Genomic DNA, 16,112 nt, shown 5'->3' with positions numbered 1-16,112 from the left:
TGAAACTTTGGGAAGAAGAATGTTCTGGGAACTTGTTATGCTAATACCAGACCAAGTGTCCCACTTTATTTCAGTGTTAACAGCTAGAGTATTACCACAACACATAGCCTTTTCTAACTAGAATGAGGTTTAACCAGCTGTAAAATCGATAATCAGTCATGGTATTTAGGAAACTGCAGTGTGAGTGGTTTTTGCATTGTCTGTGTAGTAATGAAAATCAAGTTCTAGAGCATTGAATATACCTGAAATGTTGTTTTTAAACTACCATAGAGAAGTTTTATACACTTAGTTATGTTGGGTTTGTTTTCTCTGAGTGAGAGACGAAGTCGCATGTGGGAAAGAGAACACAAAGCAGTATTGCACAGCCACATGTTCCATGCTGGATTATCATGATGTGGAAGGGGAGGTGAAGAAGGGTTGGGCACTCAATCTTTGTTCAGTTATATCCTAAGTTATGATTTTTTTTCGTCTTTATATACAATTTTATGTGTATGTAGCTGTAACACCGCTCCCAAGATGTATGAGTTAGCTTAAAATAGATGCCATATGACTTTAAAATGTCGCTAAATGATAAATAGTTTTCTTCTAATGTGTACTGCTAAGATTTGAAAAATTGTTTTATTCCACATTGGGCTGATACTCAGTCCTTTCAAATGTTTCTGAAAGCTTATAGCCTGCTTTATAACAGTAGCACTTGGTTTGGCTGTTTCCAGAGCTGGCATTTGAACCCAGCCTCTATTTTCTCATGTTTGGGTCAAAACACAAGGTACTGCTGGTTTCAGAATGGTTTATCTTCATCTCTGTTGTTGAAGCTCTTCTCTTTTTCCTGGTGTATTTTTGAGTTTGACACCTGATGTCCTCTTTTGTCCAGAGCATGCAGTACTGCAGCCGAAAGAAAGCATCTGTCTTACTTGCTTGTAGGGATTGAAGCAGCCTCTGTGGAAATAAAAAAGACAGTTGCACAAAGTATTACAGGAAAGTGGATCACTAGATTGAATCAGGACTTTGTCTAGCCTAGCTACCCTGTTTCTAGCAATAACCAATAGCTCAGAAGTGCCTAGGACAGGGTGTGGGAGAAGGAATCCATGTACATTCTCTCACTCTGTGCAGGTGAGGCATTTTGAGGACTCTCTGAGGTAGATATTGGTGTTTTTCTGTCTCATAGATCTTGACAACTTTATCTCCTTTGAATCGAATAGATTTCAGCCTGTGATCAGTGGTTGATGGCACTGTGATAACATAATTCACAATGAAATATTGTTTCACAAAATATCCTGTCAGCTCTTCTAACAGCAATGTGTGGCCAAATAATTTGCAGTATTTCTAGAGATTTCCATAGCACCCTGACAGTAACTGAGCTCTGGTTGAAGCTATTTTAGGAACTGAATAAAAACACTCCTCATAAGATAATTTAGGATGCAAAGTTACTGTGAAGGTCTTCTGGCCCAGGCCACTGGCAGACTCTTAGGCAGGTTCAAAGAGGTGATGTTTAAGAATTAAGTTTGAAAGTCTCCCGATACAGAGATGCCACATCCTCTCTGGGCAACCTGTTCCAACGTTTGACCATGGCAGACAGGTTTCCATATAGCCAGTTGCAGTTTTCCATGTGACCACTTGTGCCTCTTGCCTCTTGTCATACCCCTCTGCCACAGAGCCTGCTGCTGACTCAGGGCCCGCTTCTTGTTCACCAGGGCCCTTAGATCCTTTTCCTCAGAGCCACTGTCTAGCTGGCAAATGTAAGCCTATCCTGGTGTGTGGTGGAATTCCATCTCACATGGGGGAGTCTGCATGTGTCTTTGAACTGAGTGAAGCTCCTCTCAGCCCGTTTTCCCAGTCTTTCCAGGTCCCTCTGAATAGCAGCCCTGCCCTCCAGCATAGCAGCTGCTGCCGCTGGCTGTTGATACCCACGAAGCTGCTGAAGGTACGCGGTGTCCTAGCTTTTGAGTCATTAGTAAAAGCATTAAACAATATTGGTCCCATTATCAGTGTCTGGGGAATGCCAGTGGTCACGAGCTGCCAAGTTGGACATGATACTACTTATTGTGATGATTCTTCGAGCCTGATGGTCCAACCAGCTCAGCATTCCACCCAACTGATTGTTCATTACCCAGTTGGCCTGGGTGATTACTATAGGAATTCATGTTGAATACCTTGCTGGAAGTTCAGATAAACAACATACACTGCTCACTCCCTGGGCACTGAAAATCATTCATTAGATACTACAGTCAGGTTTATTAGGCACAATTTGCTTGTGATCCATTTATTCACTTACCTTTTTTCTTCATGAGTTTGGAAATGGTGTCCAAGGTCCTGAAGTTAAGTGTTCATGCCTGTTGTTCTGCAGATCCTCCTTGTTTCCCTTGTTGAAGATGAGCATGACATTTCCCCTTTTCCAGTTACCAGAAATCTCCCTCAGCTGCCATGACCAGAGAGTAGCCTGATAGTGGTTTTGACTGTCTCCTTCACCCCCCTCACCCTCACCAACCCTCCCCTCCCCAAATGGATGCCATCCAGGGTCCCTGGCAAGGAGCTGTGTACGTCCCATGGGACAACAGAAAAAAGTCATCAAGCACCCATCTTCTGTCCCTAGGTGTCCTACCCCACTGAGAAGGTGTGCCCACATTTACTTCTTAACTGCTGATTTATTCATAGAAGCCTTCCTTCTTGTCCTTCATACTCTTTCATTGCCAGGATCTGAACCTGTCTTCGTGTGCAAGGATGTGTATGTAGATGTGTATATTTTGGTTTTCTAGTGTAATTCTAAATGCTTCCCCGTTTAAGAGAAACAGGTTTAATCACAGTCATTCAGATATTTAGCTGCTTTTTTTACACTTGGCACAGGATGTTTTGCTGTAAGTGAGATGACATAATATGCTTATTTTAGTATGGTCTTGTACGGCATTTGAATATCTCACAAACACTGACAAGGTGATGTTTTTTCCTCATTGAAGTAAAGTGTGCTGTGTATTAACGCTGTGTATTAACACAAGTATTTACTGATTATAGTTGGTTTAAGCTGCAATGATTTGGAGTTTTTCTTTCGTGTCTAATATTATGTAACGTTTAGCTTATTTTTAAATACAGTCCCTTGTGATATAACTTGCAATTAGCATTATAAGCTTCTGCAAATTGATTCATAAAGCAGAGGGTATAATAACCCCCACTGACTGGGAGTTACAGCTAGATAAACACATCATAAGTCAAGAGCTGTTATTTTCCTGTTTGTGGTAGGAATTTAAATTGTCAATTGTGGTAGAAATTTTAAATTTTGTAATGAATTCTTCTGCTAGCAACTTCTACAACAAGGCTTTGCACTTACTTTGATGTTTGTTAAACCTTGCCTTAGGTGGGTTTTAGTCACTGAACAAGTAACAGTTCTTCCTGACTAAATTAGTTCCTTGATGAAGTAGTTGAAAAACCCTTCAGAAAATATTTCCTGCTCTCTTCTGTAGCCCTTTGCATCACCTCCTCTTCAAGGAAATACAGCCAAAGATCTTAATACTGTCTATCCACAACTTAGGGGAGTGGTTGTTTGCAGTGTGAAAGCCTGACTGATCTCATATGTGAAATAGATAATAAAAATAAATCTGTGCACAGAACAAATTTGTTGCTGAGGGAGTTGAAAATGAGTAATTACAGCAGTACATTGCAGGAGGCCCTTGCTTCTTCCAGCTTTCTGAATCAAGTCTCTCAGAATCTGCAGAGAGGAGGTTCCTGTCAGCCATACTTCTTTGCTACTGCTTTACTTCATACTTTTTTATAGTAAAGAAATTCCTTATTTAAGAACTATCTTCAAAAACTTCTGGTCTAGAAGATGATTGACTTGTTGATAACAAAACCTGATTTTAAGGGTGCTGACCTGCATACGGTGAGGTCAGAGGTAATCGTGGCATCGCAAAATGATTCAGCTTTGAAGACTTCAGGAGGTCATCTTGGTTCAACCTTTGCTCACAGCAGATATGTTCCCAAGTGTGGATCTGGTCTCTTTTATACAGGACAGCCAGTTATGTGGGTCTTATAGGCAGGGAAGGATTGCTTTTTGCCCCTTCTCTTTTTTTGGCAGGTATTTCAGCGATAAGAAGCTTCTCCAAATTATTTCAGAAAACAAAGAGAATCTTACTCTTTCTGTTCCAGAAAAAAAACGTGGGAGATCAACACTTCTATTTGAACTTGTCAGGAAATCCAGGGTGTTCTTTTCTAGTCCTAAGACTGAGGCTAGTGACCTGTTAAATAGCTTTTAGTTATTGAAGTTGGTGAGAAAACTTCAATTCTTTGATAGTATCCCATCATCATGAATTTTACCGATGTTGGAATTATTACTCTAGTGAATCCCTAGAAGCATATGCATTGAATTTTAACATAAATCATCCAGATAAGTTCCTGTTCTGCTTTAAAACTAGAATGTTGCATTAGTATTCCCAACACTATGGAATCAGAGTGTTATTTCTGCTATTTTACATATTTAGGCACATCTAATATTTACATATTTTAACATCTTTACATCCCAGTTTATTAAGGGAAAATGCATTGTCTGTTTGAGAGACAAAATTAATAGTGAATTTAACTGCAGTCTGGGGTCATCAGTGAAGATTGCTTACAGATGCATGTTGGACTGTGGAACTGTGTGCAATAAATGTGTGTGTTTATTTGAAACGCCAAATGAATGTAATATTATGCATGAAATGGGAATTGTGCCATGTGAACATACTGTCCTACAAAAAAACAAACTTAAATACATTTATTCATACAGATTCCATGAAAGTGTGGGGGTTTTTTTCCAAGTTGCATGCCCTTATTTATCACTAATACAGAAGGTCTGTATTAACGAAGATTGTGAACAGATGCAACTACTTTCAAGAATGTCAGCCTTAGTAGTATTCATATTTCAAGAAAATGCTGTATATTTACTAATTACATATTTTTAAATGATTATAAATAATTTTCTTTATTGTCAAATCCAATTCCGTGAGGAAGCAAATTTTGAGGGCTGCTTAGTTGTTTGGATTTTTTTAATTAAAAGCATGTCCCCTTGCCAATCAATAATGCATGTATATTATTGCAAAAAAAGAAGAAGAAAAAAGGCATGTTTTCCTGATGTTGATACTCCTGCCACATTTATTTTAGATATCGGTGATTGATATAAATTGATATACTTACTTATTCTGTTTACATTAGTTTTCTTATCGTGTCATTAGGAAGCTACTCGTTCAAAGATAATCTTAAAAGAATTGTTTTGTCTGTATTACTAGACAATAAACCAATTTAAGGTTGAACAAGGTCTTTTGACTCATTGTTATTTAAAATCGAATTTTACCCCTTCCGTGGTTTTTTTCTGTGTGTGTTTAATCTTTACTACTGTCTCTTACCTGCAAGCTCCCTTTCTTCCAGCAGTTTCTCCATAATGCACCCAAGTTCTGTACTCCAAAATTAAGATGTGATTTTGATTGTTTCACTTTTATTTATCACTTTTAACTGGAAATTCAGGCTCATGGAATTCTGGTGGAATACTGCACTTGTATTTTAAGAAACACATGGTGCAGCTGATTAGAATACATTGCTGACATCAAGTATGAAGTAGGCAGGCTATTATTTATTGTGCTAAAATGTTCTAAAGAGAGATTTTAAACAGTTGCTGATATTTTTAGTACAGGGAAATTTTGTAATCATTTGTTCTGAATCAGTGATAAGAAAAATACAAGTCCTTTTATTATTTCTAGTCAATCATGCTTTTGGGGAGGAGGATTCTAGATGGTATCTTGATTTTCCTTTCAAGCCTTGTTATTTGGAATTCCAGGTACTGTAAACCAGGTTGTTCTAACTTTTGTTATTTACTCTAACAAGTGTCTTTTTTAGTTGTGTTCTTGCATCTTATTTATCTAAATTAATTAGTAAAAATATATGATAAAGCTGTCTGCATTATATGAAGGAGCATGTAAGAAACATATTTATCCAAAAATAAGCTGACATTGGAGTGGAGGAATAAATGACTCTGATGGTGGAACATGCAGCTGCTAGTTGCTGAAACAAACTTGACACACTGAATTGTTTTGAGAGTACAGAAAGATAAACAGAATAATTTTCATAATGGAGAAGAAGCAGGACTCTATTTAATATGGAACAAGGATGGCCTTCTGTGAAAACGTGGCTTTAAGAATTGACTGTCCATCTGTCTCCTACTTCTACCACAGATGAGCTTCCTGACTTTTTATCGGTGTTCTCAATGTTACTTCTGATTCCTTATTCATGTGTAGCCCTAGAAAGCCCTGATTAGGAAAAGAGAAATTAATAAGAAGCTGTGTCTTGCATTTGTATTTTTATGAAACAGCAGGTAGGGTGTCAAGAGAAACAGTTTCAGGCATGGGTTTGGTTTTTGGTGCACTTGTAGCCTTTTTCCAGTTCGTTCTTGTACTATTCTGCTTGATTACTTAGGAGGTCTTCATCTGAACTGATCATAAATGCTTTGCTGTGGGAGAGTTAGCAGTCAGAATTACTAGACAAATTTTGCTTTCTTGTTGAAGAGCTAAGCTTGCTGATAAAGGCCTTGGAAGGTTGCGGTAAATCAGAAATTATCTCCACTGTTATTTTGACAGGTTTGCAATTCTGGGCTTCGGTGCACAGTAATTTTTTGAAAACAATACAAATTCTAAAATCCAAGGTAGATTTTGAAGAACCTGGACATGTACAGTGACTTCACATGAAGGTACGTTATTCTGAACTACTGGACTTTCCACGGCTACAGTGATAACCAGCAAGACACACAAGACTAGTTTGATTTTATTAAGGCTTAAGGAAAAAATAGCAAGAACTGATTTGGGAAGAAAATGTAATGGTTAAGTGTCAATCCATTGTTTTTCTTTTAAAGTGAATAATATTTTAGAGATTAAGTTGTATATTCATGGTCTACTTCTCTTTCTCGGTTTTCACTCTGGCTTAATTTACTGCTTTTGTTTGTTTCTTCAATTAATTTATGAAAAGTTTTCAGGTAGGCTTTCAAGGAATTTAGGATGTAACGAGTAAAGTCCTCTTCACAGAGGCAGGATCCACAGCTGCATCTACTGTAATACATATTTTTCTAACTTGTGAACTCTCATGAAGGTGATTTCTCAGCTTCATTGGGTAGGTTTATTATTGTCAGTACTTCACTAATGCTAGATTTTTTTCCTGTAATGTAAATCTTCACTAATTTTGTTAAATAAGCTCATTTTTCACATTGTTTCTGGGGATGTGCAGAAACGTCCATCGTCATTGCTCATAACTGCTTTTTTTTTTTTTTTTCTGAAAGAAGTTGACCTGTCTTACTAGGCTAACCTTTCTTCAAGATTAAAGTCTCAAGTCTTGACAGTCTTCCCTAGCATAAATTGCTAATCACTTCTCTGCTCTTGTTAACTTCCCTCCAGTTCTTTTCCAGCTTGTCTTTTGCAGTCCTCTGTGTAGGGATGCAGAAAGCTGGACACAATATTCTGGCTTAGTCTGTAACAATACCAGCAAATGATTTCTGATCTTTATTTACAGAAGAACCTTATTTCCCTATGAGGTCTTATACAATGCACCTCCTGTTTATACATCCTAGATTGGACGTCTAGTCTGCTGTACCTTGGGTCTTTTTGTTATCTTCCTGTTTATTCATAATTTCCATTTTCATGTTCTGTGCCTTTAATTTACTTCAAAAGCAGATGTTGGTGGGGATTTTTCTTCTCTTTCTGCATCTGATTATACTTTTTTTTCTTCATTTGGAGATAAATTTAAATGCAATAAAAAAGATGCTCAGAAGACTGAGCTTGGTACCATTTGCTGGTTTTTATTTGCTCTTCATAGATGCAGGTTTTTATTCTGTTTTTTATTGTGGTAATGAAAATACTCTGTAGAACTGGAACAGGACAGACCCAGGGGAGGTGGGTTTTTTTATCCACTTTCCCAGGTCCTGATAATTACTGAAGTCCTGATAATTATCTTTTGGACATTTTCTACATGATTTCCTATACTGTATTTTTTTTACTTTTCTGACAAGAATGGTGTGTCTTGTGTTTTATTCCTATGTTAAGAGGCTTTGCTTTATCAATTACATCATATAATCTGCCAGAAATCAGCTACGTGACATTTTCATTTTTGAGAATACAAAAAAAAAAAATAAAAATTAAGACCCCGAATGTTAATCTTCCGGGTGTTTACAAATTGATTAATGTCTTGTTCTAATTCCTTCTCCCCAAGTATTCTGATATGTAGTTTGGAAAGCCCTCCCCCGTTACAGAAGTGCTTTGATTTCTCCTTTTCAGTCCTGATAACCTCTCCTGTTCTCCTGAATTCTCAAAGAAGATTGATTAAGACAGTCTCCTTAAATTAAATTTTAGACTGCATTTCAGTTGGTCTTGCTTCCTCAGTGTGTTTCTTCACGTGTAGTGATTTTCTTTAGGATTATTTTGTTCTTATCTCTTGTAAATACATCCAGATAGGTAACATAAAAAAAAACAACACCCAAAAACTCATTATACACCTTTGCCTTTCTGATCTTTATTTACAAGCTTTTGCTGTTCCATTGTGTTGTTCCTTAAAGTTCTTTTTGTGGCATCTTGAACAATTTTGTGATTATTTTGTTAGTATTTAAGAATGAAGCTCTTTTTGGTTTGTTATCATCCTGTCCTTACAATGGAGGAGTTTGACACTGTAATAGCAAGGTAAATTGTATAAAACCATTAAAATCCACATGTAGGATGTAGCACATGAAATTACATTTCTTGAAGAGTATTGCTTGCATGATGAAGAAAAATTTGCATTTATTCAGTAGTCAACAACATTAAAAGCCTTTCAGCCATTTAACATTTTCAATATTTGTTTACTTTCATATGCAGAAATCAGATTGTAAGTAAAACCTATTGTTAAGTAGTTACATATTTGTGGACAACAGTTGCTTTTACGTTTCTAAACTGTACATAGTACTGTTATAAATCTGTTAATTAATATTGAACTATTAAAGAACTCCTAGAATAGCAAGACCTTGCAATGGTAAATGTTGGGTGCATTATCATGCCCTGAATTATTCCGTCACATACTAATTATGCTAAAATGAGGGGAAAATTAATTGCAACATATCATGATGGTATGTAGTAGTATAAGATGGGGAAAATGGTATATTTATCTTACATGTAACCTTTCAGTTGTTTTTGTATTGTATGCTCTTACTGATCTGTTCACCCTGAATCTGAAGGTAGACCAGAATTATTTAAGGGTCCGTTTCACGTATGGAAGAATGTAGTGGGGGTTTTAATGCTGGTGAAGTCATTAGATAGATATTACTGTGTGCATAGATTTAGGAAGTTCTGCCTTAAAAGTATGTAGGTCAAGTTAGAAAAATGTAATCTGAAGTTACAGACTTCTCTATCCTTCCTTTCCGCTGCATTTATAAATTTTTATTAAATTTTATTTGAGGGTTTGGAAAGGAAAATCAGTAGGGTTTTCTTTTTCTTATATGTAATGTTTTAGTGAAGTTCTCATAGAATAGCATGGGTTTGGGTTGGGAGGGACCTTGAAGGATCGTCTAGTCCAACCTGTCTGCCATGGGAAGAGACATCTTTCACTGGATCACGCTTCTTATATTTTCCAGTTATTGCAGGATTATGAATTGGTTCCTGAAGCAACTGATACTTCTGTTCAGTCATCTTATTTTTTAGTCATCCCAAGTTTTATGCTTTTCTCATTACGAAGGCGAGGAATAAATCACAGTAGCCAAAGCTGTTGTGGCACCCTCTTTACACGTGCATACCAATGTTAGACAGGTTCAAATACATGTTTTAATTTCAGGAATTTGTGACAGCACAGCATGATTTAGTTTGGTGAGGGCTTTGGTGGGATTGCCTGGAACTAACACCGATCTCATTATTGAGCAGCTGCCATAATTTCTCCCTATTGCTGTCCCTTTTGTCACAGGAGAACATAAATATTTAGTTCCCGTATCATGAACTTTTCTTGCTTGTTTTTTATTCAGTTCATTCATGTCTGTAACACTGCAGGCTGTTTGCTGGGAAAGCCAGGCTCCTGTTTTGTCCCTAGGGGTGGTGGCTGCTGCCAAGAGTGGCCAGGAGCTCTTTTCCTGGTGTATGAGGATGTTGCAAAAATATAAAGTTTGGACTTTTCTCTTGGAAAACAATTTGTGGAGAACATTTTGGCATGTTTGCATGAGCAAAAGGCTTTTGATGGGAGCAGAGCTGTCTTTACCAGCAGTGCATTTGTTTGGAAGTTGCTATTTTTGGCCTGTTAGCTTCTGAGCCTTTTGTAATAGCAGAAAGAGGAAGCGAACAGTGAAATCCCTTTAATAACACATTTCCTGGTTGAAGTGTCTTATCTGTGAGGCCGAGACAGAGGAGATGTCATTTCCTGGATTGCTTCTCTTCAGTTTGAACGGTCTGTTTTACTGTGTAATCTTTTTACCCAGCTTCTTAATCGTAGCATAGCTTTCATCTTAAATAAACTAGATCTTTTAATGAGAATGTAAAGCGTCAAGGAAAGACCTCTTGACAAAATGCTAATGTGCAAACAAGTCTTTCATAAGCTACACGTTGATACGAACTTGAAATCCCTTACCTTAAAATTATGTTCAAGAGGTTAAAATCTTGTCTTTAAAAGAGTGTGATAATAAGGTTTGTTCACAGGGACAAAAATAATTAACACTCTTTCTATTCCTCCTGGTGCTGATACTAATCACCTCTCTTTGGTGCCAGCTGTAGCTGACTGTCCTCAAGAGTTCGGACACTTCCAAATAGTTAAGAACAGGCAGTTGTGCTGTTCTCAAATTTCTGTTCATTAATAGCTACTTGTGAAAATTGTTTCCAGAAGTCCATGAAAAGGAGGCAGAAAGAGCTAATAAAATTAGCTGCAAATATGGTTCTCGGTATTTATAGCCCACAAAAAGGCCATGGAATCAAAATGACGCTGGGGAAAAACAGTGACGTCTGAAATGATAATATAGAGCTCAGTTTAAATTGGAAGTTACGGTTGTTTTGGACCTTGTAATACCACTTTATTAAAATATCTGTTGGGGATGATAATTTTATTCTTTTCCCTGACTTTGTGCATAAGTAAAGCACACTATAAATGTTTTACTCAGTCAACATCTAAAATACCTTTGCATGAAAAGCATTAAAGTATCAGGTGACTAGCTCTTCTGTCTCTCCCCCTCAGCCCCCAAAAACAAAGACCAAAAATATGCCTTGTTGATTTGTGTTAGCAGAGTGCTTTTACATCTCCCTTAAAATATTTACAGAGTTGTTAGCCATCATTAAAGCATTAAAATATTGTTTCAATAGCAATGGGAGAAGAATATAAAAGGAATGATAAATAAGGTGTTAGACTGTGAAGAGAGAGTAAGAAGGTGCTCAGAGCTCTAGAGAGCTAGTTTTTATTTTTCAATCTGTGCAGTAGAAACAAGAACTGTAGTTCATTGGAAAAATATGTTCAGGACTAACTGTGAAACTCTAATAGCGTTAAGGTATTCTAAAGAGTAAGAAAGACCCTTTGATACTGTAAATTGATACTGTAAAATACAGTTGTATATTAATGTGGTTATATTTCAAATATGTTAATGAAAGCGTAGCTTCAAGTCATATTTGATATTTGAGTTGGCTGTGGTGTGTAGGCTACCAGCTAATTGGAATTGAGTCATCATTGTGCCAGGTAAAATCTACAAGATGGCCCAGCTGTTCTCCATCAGGGCATTCCGTATGATTCTTTTCTGCATTTGCAAGGTGAAGAAGCATATACCTGCTGACACACTGTGTTACAGAAAAAGATACCCTTTTCTGAAGGCAGTATTTGCTAATTTCGTATTACAGCTTTTGTTACGTTATTTTATGGGAAGTCACCTGAAGTCAGTACCTTCCATCATGTTTGCCCAGGTTATTGGGCAGTTCCTGTGCAATTCATGCAGTGACTAATCCATAAACATTTAAATTTATTTTTTTTTACTTTGGTTTGGATTTACTGCATTTTTTGTAAAATGTCATTGAATCTAAGACCAGGTGCTTCTGCACCTGAAAAATGAGTACCATGGTCTGGTGCATTACTCCTTTATCCTTAATGGGTCATGCAAGAGCAGTTGTCGTCAAGGCTGAAATAATGACTATAAATATTGTTCCTAAAGTAATTAAGAAACTCTGTCTTCTTAATTGACTTTAATTTTTGATTATTAACACTGTTTTCTATTTCTTTTTGTAAGAAAGTTCTAATACATTATATACAAGACCTTCATAATGCAGTTCATGTTAAATAGATCAAAGTGTAAAATTTCACCTTTTCTCTCTGTGGCAGTGTAAATACCTTTGGAGTATATTGCAGGATGGTTGAGGTTGGCAAGGACCTCTTGAGATCATCTGCTCCAGCACCCCTGCTCAATGCAGGGCCAACTAGGGTAGGTTGCCCAGGAGTATGTCCAGTCAGGTTTTGAATATATCCACCAATGGAGACTCCATGACCAATTTGGGCAACTTCTTCCAGTGCTTGATAATCCTCACAGGAAATTGTGTTGTGTTCAGGTGGAATTTCATATATTTTAACCTTGTACCAATTGTTCTCTTGCTCTGTCAGTGAGCACTACCTTTTCTTCATCCCCTTCATCAGGTATCAGTACACAGTGATGAGATCCCCTGCGTTAAGTCTTCTCCGGGTTGAAGGGTCCTAGCCCTCTGAGCCTGTCCTCTTATAAGAAATGCTCTAGTGCCTTAATCTTCATGGCCTTTTGCTGGACTCACTCATTTAGGTCCCTGCCTTTTTGGTTTGGGGAGTCCAAGAGTGGATAATGCACTCCAGGTGTATCCTAACCAGTGCTGTGCAGAGAGGAAGTATCATCTCTGTTTCCCTACTGACAGTGCTTTCTCTAATGCAGCGCAGGAGCATGTCGGCCTTTTTTTTCCCCTGCAAGGATGCATTGCTGGGTCATGATCAGCTTGTCCAAAAAAACCCTCAGGTCCGTCTTTGGAAGGCTGTTTTCCAGCTTGTCAGCCTGCAGCCTGTACTTGGTGCCTGGCATTATTCCTCCCCAGAAGCAGAGCTTGGCATTTCCCTTTGAAGAACTTTTGAGATACTCTGTTCTGTCTAGTTCTCCTGCCTGTTGAGGTCCCTTTGGATGGAAGCATAGTACTCTGGTGTGTCAGCCTCCCCTTAACCCCTGGTTTTGTATTGTCTGCAGGGTGCGGCAGATGTAATGAAGGTAATGAAGATGTTAAGCAGTGCTGGCCCCAGTGCTGAGTGCTGGGGCACAGTCCTAGTGCCTGGCCTCCAGCACTGGACTTGGTGCTACTAATCACGATCTTTGGGGCCTGGTCTTTCAGCCTGTTTTTAATCCACTTCACTTGTCTAACCTGTACTTTGTCAGTTTGTCTGTGACACTTGCAAGACACTTTCATTTATTAGGTTAAATTAAAAAAAAATTGCAATCAAATAACTTAATTTTTAAGCTGTGCTTAATCAATAATTCTTTCTGTGGTGAAAAGCAACATCTCCACACATGAGGTAGCCTTATCTGTGTATGTGCTTATTTAGGACATTCTGGCATTCAGAACGTATATGATAATTATGGCCCTTGCCTGGAGCTCTATTTGCGTAGATGTTTTATTACAATGAGTTTAAAAAATTTTAGTGGTATTTGCAAAAACTGACGCCTTCCCACATATATTAAGAAAATAGAAATAAATCAGCAGGCTTTTAGCTGTAGCATCAGTTATTAAGAGGACTGAAAAGCTGCCTAGTTCTGTTGGCAGCCTATTAATAAATGTGATGTGGCCTCTGACTTAAGTCTCTGTGATGCCCTGACAAGGTTCAAAAACCTGAAGAAACAGTCTCGGGCTTTTGTCCTTGGAGCAGTGAACAAAGCTGCCGGTTCAAGCAGATCATTGGAGGTGCTGAGTATGAACGGAGCCTCTGGCTCTCCTTAGTATCTAAAAATCATTTTTATTTCTCCCTGTGTAACTAGAAAGGGCTTTGTGTTTTGAAGAGCAGTTTTTTAAGTTTTTCTAGGTTGCTGAAAGGTGGAATTAAGTCTTGTAACAGGCATTTAAAATGCTATTTTTAACTTAGATTTTGGTGATCTCATCCCTTGCCGTTTTAAGAGATCTCATTAATTTCTGTGGAGGCATTGATAATTGGTGGCAGAATGGCATGCAGAGTTCTGGCTTGTCTTCTCTTGAGTGGCTCAGAAAAAGTAATCTAGTCTTGTAAGCTTGAATTATGTCATGAATTGTCATGTTAAGTTTAGGTTCTGTCTTGCTTCCAAGAAGAAGAATGTGCAGATGTTTTTTGCGAATAAGAAGATAGAGACTGTGATCAAAGCAATAACAGGGGTAATACAAACATGAAGGTTTTGAATATGCAGGAAAAGTGTAACGGAAGTAAGAACACAGATTGACTCGAGTATCTTAAATCAGTGTTTAATGAGTAAGATTACTTACCGGTGAAGATTAAAACTAATACTCCAATTTAAGTCCCGGTGCCACACTAATCTGTGGTAATGTCTGTACTGTTTATAGACCAACTTGGAGTCAGTCCGTGTGTGTTAGCTCCTTTGGTGGTTTATAAACACACTTGAGAGCTTGTTTGATTTGCCTACTAGGAATGTGTAATGCGTGCTGGAATAATGTATCATCAGTCTCGGTGCAGTAGGTTTAAGAAAGTTGTTAATTAAGACTTTAGAACTCAACTTTTTTCCTTTTTTTTTTCCCCCAGGATGGATTGAATTCTTTGGTCCTTGACCTGGATTATCCAGCACTGCGGAAGAACAAGAACATCGATAATTTCTTAAATAGATGTAAGTTGCAAGTGGCTCTTCAGTGACGACATTATGATCTCAGCCATAGGAAGCTGAGTGGTCAGAAATGCAGTAGTATTTTATTACAGAGAAGTTTTATTTTGGGGGGTGATTGTATTGCTGAAAATATGTTGGAAAATAGCAGCTGTAGATTGTATTTTTTCCAACTGTAGTTGGAAAAACCAGTTTTATGTTATTTTTTCATCTTAAGTATGTGCAGTGACGTAATTTGCAAAACATATCCCAGTTACTGTTCTTCAGGATTTAATTACTGAAAATGTCAACATTGTCTATACAGTCTTGTTTAATCTAGCAGAGAAGTCTTCTGTTGATTTTTTTAAGACTAAATTGTTGTACCTTAAAATCTGTTGGTGCATTTTTGAACCTTTGTATAAATGTTTGTGATTCTTCACAAATTAACTGTAGACAGGATCTTGGAATTTAGTTAGTGTACGAAAATGGAAGACTTGCATCAGAGTAGCTGTATTTTGTCTTTTTAAAGTGTTTTTTATCCATGTATATAAACAAATTTTTTTTGCCTTGTAAAAATAGTGGATTATTTGCTTTAAAATGTGAAGAGAGAAGTAGAGTAACACTTTACTGGTAAGAGCTATGTGTGTCTGCCCTCCGTTGCTCTGGGACTCGGTTAAATGGTGGCTGGTGTAGTAATTTGTGGTGAGTTCTTATGTTTGGAATTCAGTTCTTCTCCATAAGATTTAGCAGAGCCCCATAGCTGGACCTACAGCTTTACAGTTGCCAATGAAGTCTTATTTGGAGAAGTCACTGGAAACAGAGTAAGAAAGAAACAGCAGATTAGAAAGGAGAGGCATACCCTGGGATTTTTCTCAGTTTGAGTTTAAAGGAATTCAAGCAGATATTTATGAAAGAAAGGGTCAGGAACAGCAATTGTAAGTAATTTTGTTACCTGAAGCTATGCACTGTATGTGTGATGTGAGGGAAAAGCCCTATCTACAGGAAGAAAAAGTGACAGTACCGGTAACTTTCGTGGGCTGTTCAGATTCACCTTTACATTATTACTCTTTTTCTCATTAGAACAAAATTAAAAACTTTTCTAATCAGAAGACCATTATCTTTTGCCATCAAAACTAGCAATTATGGCAAAACAACTCAACCTTGGGAGCAGTTGTTTTTTTCTGCAGCCCCTGAACATTCTCACTGTCTGCCTTCCCTTTTCTGAAGGCTGTCACTCCTTCTAATCTAGGTTCTTTCCCATTGTTGTAGTAAATATTATTAAGCATCTGATGTGGCCTGCAGGCTACCAGCAATGGCTGAAACCCTAAAGTACACTTTCACAATTTTATTA

The 16,112-nt window shown here is 37.6% G+C and overlaps 1 protein-coding gene across 2 annotated transcripts in view; it reads left to right on the top strand.

Annotated features, from left to right (window-relative positions):
* Positions 1–16,112, top strand: part of ROCK2 (Rho associated coiled-coil containing protein kinase 2) — a 105,055-nt gene that overhangs the window by 28,277 nt on the left and 60,666 nt on the right. For both annotated transcript variants that reach the window (XM_065681628.1, XM_065681629.1), the window contains exon 2: positions 14,707–14,788. In XM_065681628.1, the coding sequence (XP_065537700.1) occupies positions 14,707–14,788 (82 nt within the window). The remainder of the gene's footprint in view (positions 1–14,706; positions 14,789–16,112) is intronic.

This window comes from Lathamus discolor, chromosome 5, assembly GCF_037157495.1.
Source record: "Lathamus discolor isolate bLatDis1 chromosome 5, bLatDis1.hap1, whole genome shotgun sequence".
Lineage (NCBI taxonomy): Eukaryota > Metazoa > Chordata > Aves > Psittaciformes > Psittacidae > Lathamus > Lathamus discolor.
Note: the sequence above shows the minus strand (reverse complement) of the source record. Positions and strands in the feature narration are given on the sequence as shown.